Source organism: Homalodisca vitripennis, unplaced genomic scaffold (assembly GCF_021130785.1).
Source record: "Homalodisca vitripennis isolate AUS2020 unplaced genomic scaffold, UT_GWSS_2.1 ScUCBcl_7191;HRSCAF=14765, whole genome shotgun sequence".
NCBI lineage: Eukaryota > Metazoa > Arthropoda > Insecta > Hemiptera > Cicadellidae > Homalodisca > Homalodisca vitripennis.
In genome coordinates this window covers 13975-25511 of record NW_025783300.1, presented here as the reverse complement: position 1 = coordinate 25511, position 11537 = coordinate 13975, and the positions used below count along the sequence as shown (strand labels likewise).

The following is an 11537-nucleotide window of genomic DNA, read 5'->3' as shown; positions in this document are numbered from 1 at the left end:
TCCCCAGTTGGAGGCACATTTGGGAATCTCCAAAACACTTAAATCGGTTAAAAAGAATATTTTACAGTTCTGATCTTACTACAACAATAACTAACATGGTTAAATCATGCTTGCAGTGCCAGCGCTGTAAGCAAGCCCCAAACACAAAATATGGTTATCTATCGTCTGATCTAGCTCAAAGACCTTTTGAAAAGGATCATGATTGACTATGTTGGTCCTCTCCCTAGAACAAAACGTGGTCACCAGTGGCTACTAACCATTGTAGATGCGTTTAGCAAATTTTTCTGTCATGATCCCAACTAAGAATTCAACAGCTTTAACTACAGTAAATGCCCTTAAACGAGGCCTATTTTCCTACTTTGGGTTTCCCCAGTCTATTGTCTCCGATTCTGGCAGTTGTTTCAAATCTCAATCAGTTCAAAAACATGTGTGATGAGCTTGGGATTAAAACACATTAGGACTTCTCCTTATTACCCGAAAAGTTCGCACGCTGAACGTGTGAACAAAATATCGGAGTTGCCTTGCGAATTTTCCACCACAAAGACAATACTCAGTGGGATGAAAACCTACATTTTTTTAAACCGCCTTTAATTCTTCTAAGCACGAGAGCACTGGCACATCACACTCTGAAATTATTTTTGGGATACACTATCCGCACTCCTTTGGAAAATAAATGGAATCTTGACCAACTTCTAGAACCTAATTCTTGAACCAAGAAAACATGGAACAGAGATGGAGTAAAGCTCTAGAGAATCTGATCCGTGCTAAGGATAAAGTATCCAAACAGTATAATAAAGGTCGAGCACAGGTTCCCTTTAGAGTGGGTGATACAGTTATGTATCGACTATTTAACCTGAGTAATGCACCCAAACACATCTCAGCCAAGTTGCAGCCTATGTGGTCTAAACCTTTGGAAATTGAGACCTTTACTTCCCCTGTAACAGTTGCCTTGCGTGACCCAAAAACCAAGAAATTTGTGAGGTCAGCACATGTATCCCATATTAAAAAGTGCATTCTCCCAACTCCACGACAATGATCTGCCACTAGATATTTCCTCTATTCCGAAAAAGCCATTGTGATATTAGGTTTAATTTGAGTTTATTTTCATTCTTCTTTCATTTTACACCTTACAAATAACATTTCCTTTTCAAAAGAAAAAAGAAAAATCTACTCTTCTTTGGGACCCTGCATTGGTGGCTCTGCCTGGCACTGAGGTGGATTTGGCTAAGGAGTTCACCTGCGTGTGCTCTTCCTCTTGCTACCTGGGTGTTGGGTTTGGCAATTCTGATGTTTGGTCCAAACTGTCTACTATACACTTACACGAGGATGGGTGGTTATGAGATCTGCCATTTAAATTTTTTTTGTTTGAAGTATTTACAGCTTCCTTGATTTAGCATTTATTTATATATTTTTTCTGTAATCAATATTTGGGAGCAGCGACAGTCTCATTGCCTCCTATGCGCAACCCCAAACACACTTCATTAACACATCTTTAACTATCTCTATCCTATTAATTAATTTTTTTTTGTTTTGTTAAGTTATAACTTAAGGCATTTAGGGATAGAGTATAATTTGTATCGATAAATGCTTTAGAACCGACATTATTTAGCATTTCCCTTATAGTCGACTTTTCAACAAAGTTTTCTCCTATATTCAACTAGGCTAAAGCTATAGCGAAGCACTCACGCCAGTTAGTCAATCGTTATTTATTGCTATAAATGTTTATCTCTGTGTAATTTAGTGTTCGTGTATGGTTTTTCGTGATAGATATTACTTTGTATTTTCGAGCATGCGTGTTATGACCTTATAATGGTCAGTTATATGTATATTTATATTTGTGTGTGTTAGTTATACAGAGAGTGGTTATCCTATCCAACATATTAATGGTTATTACAATCATTTCCTGGCCTACTAACTCTGAGCCAACAGGAGTTTTTTTTTTCCTCTTGAGTTATTGTTTGTTGGCCCATTCCTTCTCGATCTGAACACTCCATTTAGGGTTATACTACTCGCCATATGTCACCAAACAATCTTGAGAAACTAATAGGGTAGATAAGTTTAAAGAACTTGTTAGCAAACCAATTCTCCTCTTTCCTTGCCTCTTATGACTGTAGTCACTAGGAGACCTCATCATTTAGATTTGGATTTATTTCTCCAATGGCCATTTCATCTTTTCACCACCCTTCCTGTATTTCAAATATTGAAAGAATATGAACAAAACAATTAATTGTATATGTTCTTCCAGAGAGGTCATGGGGACCTTTCACTCCCTCTCATTCTGCGTCCGGTAGATTTGGCTTGTTGGTGGCAGGCTTGTCTCCCGCTGCGGGAGGGGGGGAGGGAAAATAAGGGGAACAGGAACTAGGATTATGGCCAGCTACGTATGGAAGAAATATTCTATAAGTTACACAAGAATAATATATCCTTAAACTTCTCCTTTCCTACTTGGCCTATTTTTGGAGGGAAATCTGAGTCTGATGATGGGGCTGAATGAAGGTTGTGATTCTCAGTCAAACACGGTTTCCAGATTCCTGATTCCTTTTACCTGGACTATCTTCTATAATTTATTTAAAACTTTTTAAAGTAGCCCAACCTTAACCTTGGAAGAGTTAGAAGTATTTAGCAGGTATGTGACATATTGGTGATAGATAGATCTTAGTTGCTTTCCTCTTATGGGTTGAAGTTGTCTGTGGTTGAGGACTGGAGCTGTTCAGCGAGAATGAGCGCGGTTTCTTGCACCGCCTTTCTGCATGGTAGTGTTATTTGAATATTTTAGTAAACTCTCTCTCTGCGTTCTAGTTTAAGATTTTTGGCTCAATTTAACTTTAACTGGTTCACTTCCAGATAACTTTCCTCTCACCCATTCTACCACTCTTAATGGCTAAGCCTTCGAACTCCTCGGAGAAGGAGGGGAGTGAGGATGCGGCGAGTGCCGCTACAGTTTTGAATTTGGCGCGCGTTTATCCGTCTGTTGCCGCAAACGCTATATAGCCAGCTGCGCCGACCTCTAGCCTTTTAGCTCAAACAATAGGAGCCTCCTACCATCCGGAATTCTTCCGGACAGGTTCTGGTAGGATGGTTCCTGCTAGGTTTTCAGGCTGTGTCCGGAGGTTGTGCACACGGTGAGTCTTTGTGCAGCTTTCGAGCAGGGTGGGACCGGGAGAAGTTAGCGTGGGTGGTCTAGATTTTAGTAGTATTTTGTTAGGGAACCTTTCGGAACTATACCCAAATTATTAGTATTTATTTAGTCATCAAAGCTGGTTAGGTTTTGGAATAGACGGAATCTAGTGGCGGATCCACGGATTATTCCTCTGGAAGGTCCCCCCCTTCCGGTCGCGACGACACGAGGGTCGCAAACATTGTCAGTGTTTAAGACATTTTCCCAGTTTTCTGCAACTACGAGATTTTTTAATTCAGAAAGATTTCTTTTATTCAGATGTCTGCGTTTTGTGAACGATTTGACTGAACACCTTTCAGGTAGCTCTATGGTACAAAATTGTCCTGTGTGGTCTGATAGTCCAGTATGTGAAACATCTACAGTCACTTTGTTGGTCTCCAGGTTTGTACAGATAGCGTCTATTGAAGTCACAGAGTTGGCTGTTATGCGTGTTGGTGGGAGAGTCATTCTTGTTATGTTGTATGATGCTAGGAGTTCCGTTACCTCTTTTTGTTCTCTTGAGTCTTTCAGGGAGTCAATATTAAAGTCTCCAGCAATAATGATGTTTACACTGACAGGCGTCCATTTTGTCCAATACCTCTGTCAAGCTATGATGAAAAGTGTCTAAAGATCCATTTGGCGGTCTGTAAACACCTAGGACACATAAATGTGTTTTTCTACTGAGTTTTATTTTTATTGCAGATATTTCACACTCCATTTCTCGGCTGTAATTTTCAGGATTATTATTACATCCAACGAAATTAAACGGTTATTCTGAGTTATTTTTTTGTTATTTGAGTTAATAAAATATTCCTGTATTAGTCCAACTTTATTACTAATAATAATAGAGATATGTTGTTTTCAATAACAAATTTTAACATATTTTATAATTTTATGCTAGCCAGAGGCATATGTAGAAAATTATTTTGGGGAGGGACGCTGATTCACTAGGTTATTTAAGAAGTATAAAATAACCTCCAAAAATCCCAGGTTCTCAAGGATCTTCTCCTGGGAAATTGTTGTTTTAAGATCTCATAAATGTGTTCTAGCTTAAAAAAAAACTACTCAGTGCAATTTGAATATTTGTCTTTCAGAATTTTTAGACACTCTTTATATTCATTCGCCCATTAAGTATAGAACGTGCCTGTAGTCATAAATAAATTTATTTGTCAAGTGTATAAATTTTGAATTCATATTATATACAGGGTGGTGTTTAGTAAAGTTAGTCGGTATTGAGTTATTTGATGGAATTTAAATGTCCACTATTTTGAAACAGGTAGACGGATTTTATTAATATTTTATTTTCAAAAAGTTCTACCATAGGTTAATACAATTCTCAAGTTTTATAACTTTATCTTAACTGGTTAAAAGATATAATTTTTTTGATGACAAACACATACAGACAGATTGACGAAAACTAAAGGTTTTCGGGACATACCTTCATATGAACTTTTTTGCTCATTTTTATGTGTAGAGCAAAATCCCAAAGTATTGGAACACTTTTACCGAAGAACACTCTGTATACAAGTTTTATGTATTATAAATATAAATGGATTAATTTATATATAATTTCTTTATTTAAATAATAAGTAGATATTGTTTGAAAAGTTATTAATTTTTTTATTATATTGGCTCAGCATGATTGACTTGTAACAAGATTCATCCGTTCTCGATTTCATCAGGAGTTGTAAACATTAAATTTAAATTTTATTAGCAGGATTTGGATGTAGATTTTCCGGAACTTCGTAACAGAGCTTCTACGCAATAATGTACTTAATTCTAATTAACTCTGAGTAGGTCAAAACTCAGTTTATGAATCTAAACATGAAGGACTTGTAAATGAAACATAATTGTTGTAGGATGATATGGACCCTGTTCACATCGGTCACGTTACTCCACCTGCTGTCCAACTACATGGCCGTCAAATCTCTCAATCTGGTCACGTTCAACGGGGAACGGCTGAACCAACCGTTACATCCGCAGCTATCTCCTCACGGACTTGGCGTACAGTCCTAAAGAGGTCAAACCGGTGGGAAGTCCTGTGTCGTCGGGATATCTTACAGAGGTAAACGTCCTTCACTCTTGTTTTTAAATTGGAAATCTAATACGAAAACCTTGTAAATCGTTGAAGATCACCTGATCGGGAGCTGGTAACGAAATTGAGTGCCAGAAGGTTCCTTGACAATGTTTAGATCAGCTCCATTTCACCTTCAAAAAAGATTCCGTACTTGGTCCACTACTCTTTGTATTTTTTAATGTTGAGTTTAACTGAATTTGAACCGAAGCTAAACTCAACATTCAGGTTAAATCAACCCTTCTCACCATAGCTATGTTGTGTGTAGAAGACTTGGTTGTTCCACCGCACTTTGGGATCGTGGTCTGACACATCGTAGTGCACTCAGTTGTGCATCTGATGAGACAATGAAAACCTCATTACTTAGATTTAATTATTGTAGTCGAGGTGTCTCTGATGTCAAAACGATCTAAAGAGGTTCCGTCGCAGATTTTTTTTTTTTGTCTCTCTTCAAGCGAAACATGACTCCAGATTCCAGGAGTCAAGTCTGTAACAGCATCAGATTCCAGATGATGTTGTTTAATGTATATATACATATAGTTTTACCTCTTTTACTTAAAAAAATGTTTACTTTTTTAGTAATTTTTGAACTTAGTGCAAAATGACTTATTATGCATCACTATTTTCAGGAAAAACTAATGGAATATATAGCAAATAATAAGCGATTTCCGAAACGTCTTCTTACTGCCTTATATACGGCAGGTGCCAGTTAGAAGGTTAACAACTGTAATTTGTTATAAATGACGAGTTTGACTTTAGATAAAACTTGACAGTTGAAAAACTCTTACTTACTGATACGAGAGAAAACGGCACTTTTAGTAACCCTGCTGTTGCAGACAAAGACCTGTGTGGTTTCAAGGTCAGGCTGGGCTGGGCTACTCTCTGCGGCAGCTGGTGGAGTCGGGGAAGATCGGCAGCGAGGAACTGGTCGTGATGGCCGACATGTTCAGGAACCGAACTTACCTGCTGTTACCACACGTCAAGTCTCGCACGATCTTTGTCATGTTCAATCCTGCCGCAACCACGCAGGACTTCATACAGGCGTACTTCCACAGTGTGCTGCTTGCCATTGCGATCTGCCACATAGATAATATCACCCTGGTAAGGGTTTTCCCTAAGTAAATTTGATCAATGTAATGCAACACAGTAATTAGCTTTAATTAGCACGTTATTAGCTTTTAATAACATGTTAAATTTTGTTTAATTGCCGATCTTTACTAGATTAGCATATGTTGAAAATTTTAACTTTCTACCTTTAATGGTTGTTTATAAAAACATTTTAATGTAAAAAATCACAAAACGGATGGACAGATTATGCATTTTAGGACATACATTTATGGAAAACTTATTGTTTTTTTTTACCCCAGGAACATTCTCCTGAAGTTTATTAGTGTATTTCAGTTACAACCTTTATATATATATATATTTCTTTTACCGATCATAAATTTAAACGCATCCCTTTTGGTGTAGGCCATCTGATGTCTATACAAGGGGATTTCTGTAAGACTGTACTAGTATTATAAACAAAAGTTACAATGGTATTGTAGAATTTAGTACTGCTCGTGTACTGCTTACAAACTATTCATTTTATGTTTTTTTTTTTTTAAATGAACAGAACCTTAAATTATCAGCACTGCATTTTCATTTTTGTTCATTTTGTATTAATTTTTATGTGTTATAAGCAGAATACAAAAAAATACTACAGGCCTGTAGTCAAACGACCTTGAGTCCTTTTCCCGTAGGAATAATGTTAAACCCTACGCACTTTTATGCCCTTATTTTTTATCACAGCATTATGGGAAATTTCTCATTTTATAAATATAGTTAATAAGCATCCAAGCAGTTTAAAATATTGTTTTTGAGCAATTAAGTACAAAAGAAGTTTAGGCTTTTTTCTGAGTAACCTATAAAAATATTAAAAACTAAAAAATCGTTTAGATGCCTATTAATGAATCTTTAACATGAGAAATCTTCCATAATCTACATCTAAAAATTATGTTGTACAAGTTACCGAGGTTTAACACTGTTCTTATGGGACTACAGACAAGATGGCCACCAGTACAGCCAATTAATTAATTAACTGCAGACATAAAATGGAGTTGGTCTGCAATGGTTATTTGAGTGCTACTCTCCTTCCGAGCATTCTAATTCCGAGTAATCAGTAATAAACTCGTTATCCTTTTCTTTATTATTACTAATGATGATATCAACTCCTAATTCCTTTTTTGGAACAAGCAGTCTTAATTCTGAAAGTACCAACAAGTATTAAAGGAATAATGGGATTTTTAAAGTCAATTTTCTAAAACTGTTTTCAGACATGATAAGTAACTGGTAACCATACAAAAGTTATATAAATTTGTTTTCCAGATCTAAAACTTTTCCGAAAATTTTAGAGGTATTTTTTGGTTTACTTTATACTTTTTTGCTTGTGGTTTTCAAACAATTGAACCTTGTTGTCACTGTTGTTTTTTCTAGAACATTTTGACGCATTTACACCAGAGCACTGTTCTGAAAAGGATAGAACGAGGTTGGGCTAGAACAATCTCCTCCTCCCCAGACAAAGGTAAACAGCCTCTGGAAGCTGTGACAATCGTTGAAGACATCATCGATAAAGAGTTTCTCAAATTCTTCCATGGCTTGAAAACCCAAGGTAAATAAATATATTAAGTTCATAGAAGTTCGCCTAGGTATTATTGGCACTGTCTAAGTGAAACTGTGTCACCACAGCTTGATTGATGCAAACTTAGCTTAAGTGACTGTTTACAGCCTAGGAGGAATTTTAAAGAAAGAAATCGTCAGCTGTGGTAACTTTGGTGTGGGTAAACTGGGTGAAAATATAAATAAATATTTCCTCCTGATCATATTTTTGTAAAAAGTAAAGACCTTTTATATATGTAAATAATTAGGCAGTTAAACGAGGTAGATTAAAAAGGTTCCTGGAATTGATTGAAATATTTTCCATTTTGCTCACCGGTGGGAAATTTGCTTTGCAGCAGTTGGTACTTCTCCCAGCGCGAGAATATCTGTAGTGTTGGTATCACTCAGTCGCCATCGTTTACTTGTGGGGATTTTCGTGTGTCTGCAAGTCAACTTTCTCAATTCTTAGAAAACGGCAATTAGTGGATAACGATGAAACATTATTAAATTTTGTGTTTTGCTTTAACAGTGACCTAGTCAGAAACATATGGTACCATAGTTAGAGAAATTATAGTTAAATTTAAAATACAAAATGGCCGCCCTATGGGTAACTATTGAGTATTTCAAAGTTTACATACAATATTTTTGTATGTATTTAGTTCCGGAATAAAATCTGTAAAGATTGGTAGAAAGTTCTGGGACACCCTGTATATATTTTAGATGAAAATATGGCATTGCACTGTGTCTGAACTATCCAGAATTGGTTACTTACTGACCCTAAATTTGAGATAATCTTCCAACTGAAACCTCCCTCTCGCTTTTTATATCAACTAACTGTCCAGGGTACTTTATTTTTATTCCAACACATTCACAACAACATGTACCCACGATCTTTCACAACTGCCGAGTGTACCCGTTTGGGTACATACCGGGCTTCCATTAAGTGTTGTGCGCCCGATGGAGTACACGGTGTTATGCTTTTCCTTATTTATTGTGTTTTTATTATTTACCTGTCTTGGTGGTTTGTTGAATATGAGCCCATGCTTATAGAAATACCTCTGATTATCGTCTACCCCGTTGGGCGCATTGGTTAATTTTTTAGGTAAATTAATTTTGTAGGTACCCTTTCGGGTACACGGAAAAACTTTGAAATAATTCTTTTTGTGTAAAATTGCAAAGCCTACATACTTTTTTTATTAACGAAGACATTTCACGTATAAAAAAGACTTCTACGGTTTTTAGCAATTATTAGTGAAAAATTCGCAGCTATAAACAAAGCATGAAAATTACCCGAAAACGTTTCACTTGAACATCGGAGTCGAAAGACGGACGTTCAATTGTTGATAAGCAGGGTCTGTCCACTTGTACATGTTGTAGTAACTTGTCCGTTGGTGGACTTAATTTTTATAGCTTTGTGTTTTTTAGGTTAACATGGAATTAGGCAGAGAAGAAACTTGTACAAGAAATATAATTTTTTAATTATAGAATGAAATATTTACAGATAGAGGAAATCCCCACCTGCGTGTGTTGTTCTGTTACTAATCATAACTGAAATAACACTGTTAGTTAATTTATTTATTTTACTTGCTTCAATGATTATATTAAATTTTTATGTTCTTGAAGTGTATACAGTCCTTCCCAATCATATCTCCACTTTTAATGCGACTTTCTGTTAAAATTAATGTAGAGTTTATTTATAAACTATACATAAACTGTTTACGATTCCTATCTTTGTCTCCGATCCTAGGGTGGAGTACAGAAAGCCACAGCCTGGAGGTGGATGAGTGGAGAGGAGAATGGAAGGATTCGGATCTCAGAGAGTCTGCGAAAAACAAGTGACTTGTCATCAACTCTCATACTTTCTGTCAATAAATTGTTGATTTTCCTTAACGTCTTTCTTTGGTTTTACTCAACGGTTCCCTTCATCCTATAATATTATATAAGCGAAAGTGCCTTTGTTTGTTTTGTTTCTTGCGTAAACTATTCAACCGATTGTACTGAAATTTTACATGGTCCCATCATAGTTCTGTTTTGTTCATAATTTTTTGACTGGTGGACTGTTTTTTTTTTTTGGCAGTGCAGATATGAAAAAATGTAGTTTAACTTTTACTATACATTTAAAAATGTAGTTTAACTTTTACTATACATTTAAAGACTCATGAAACCTATCTAAGTTGTCTTTTGACAAAAGTAGTCTTCTCAGAGCTGTGTATGTATATATACGTATATTTTTCTTGATCGGGAGAGAGAGGCAAAATCAGGTTTGGAACAAAAAATACTAAAACCGAAGTAAGTTACAAGACAGTAAATATACACTTTTTAACATATTTTCTTGATTACGCGAAGGAGGCAAACTCAACATTGGTGTCGGAAATATAATTGACTTGAACCAGAAGTGCTCATACAGGTGCGAAACCGCGGGTAACTGCTAGTGATGAAATAATTCTGAAATGCATTTAATATGCAAGTGACTGTGGTTTAATTTGATTCATAATGTTCGTCTGATTTCCAGAATTCTTGATTGCGATTTGAATCCAAAACCTTTGTTTAAAATCCTATTCTTATATTTGTCAATAGATTTATAATTTTCATCAAACACAATGGTAGCTAAGCAGTTGGTAATACATTAATGTCTGATAAAAAATAATGTTATAAGAAATATATTGATATTCATTTTATAATTAATCATCCATATCTAAGTCAGGATAATCCTTCTTTTACTATAAACTACAATAATTGTTTAATTGCCAGTTGAAACAACAAAGGCCTTTATGATTGGAGTTATGTATTTTTATAGTACGATTTAACCCTGGAACTGTAGGAAAACATCTGATATGTCTTTGGCTAATTATTTAATTGCTTTGTTAGTTTAGACAATATCACAATGTTATTGTTACCAATTGATTCAGGAGATTCTAATCTATATATTTCATGTCTATAGATACGATATAATGACCGTAATAGTTTTCCAAACTTATTTTGAAAGCTGTGCACAGGTAAAAAAGATTGAAGTTACAAAATACGTCTTTTTCAACCAATTACAGCTTTCACCTGTATGACAGAAAGCAGTGTAATATGCGGTAGAAAATAACCTTTCTTCCAGTGTGTTTACCATAAATGTTTCTGTAAATCCTTACAAGTGGTAATTTCAAAGGACGTTTCTGAAAAAGCATTTACAAGGGCTGTCCAGAAAGTAACAACCGTTTTGATATGGCATGGCAACGTGTGACGTAATTAAAATAAGAGTAATCAAGTGCTACAGTTGGAACTTTTTTTATTTTGTCCAGTTGAAATATAATCTTGCATGTATCTGTTTTTCAATTATTCTTAAAAATTGTTTTCTTGCAGTAAAAATATTTTTGGTTGCCATGCTACTATGAGAAAAACCTGTAAATTAAAATAAAAACATTTTGTTGTTGTAAATTAACTATATTAATAATAAACGATTAATATAAAGAAGCATAAAAGTGTTATCAGTAGATAAAGTTTCAACATTTTAGCAAAAAAATGGTTACTGTCAAATCAAATCTTTAATTGCTCGTCACAATTACACATTGTATGGCAAACGTCAGAATTAAATATAAATTTAAAACCCGCATACCACATTACCACCACGTCCAAACTTACATAATTTTCATGCATTCCAGTCTCATTCATCCATCGCCAATC

The 11537-nt window shown here is 35.4% G+C and overlaps 1 protein-coding gene across 1 annotated transcript; it reads left to right on the top strand.

Annotated features, from left to right (window-relative positions):
• Nucleotides 1-5016: 5016 nt before the first annotated feature.
• LOC124374074 lies at nucleotides 5017-9762 on the top strand (the record flags this gene model as incomplete). The annotated part of the gene is made up of 4 exons (XM_046832370.1): nucleotides 5017-5222; nucleotides 6068-6332; nucleotides 7707-7881; nucleotides 9616-9762. Coding segments are annotated over 4 exons (738 nt in total), but the record flags the coding sequence as incomplete, so codon positions are not given.
• Nucleotides 9763-11537: the final 1775 nt, after the last annotated feature.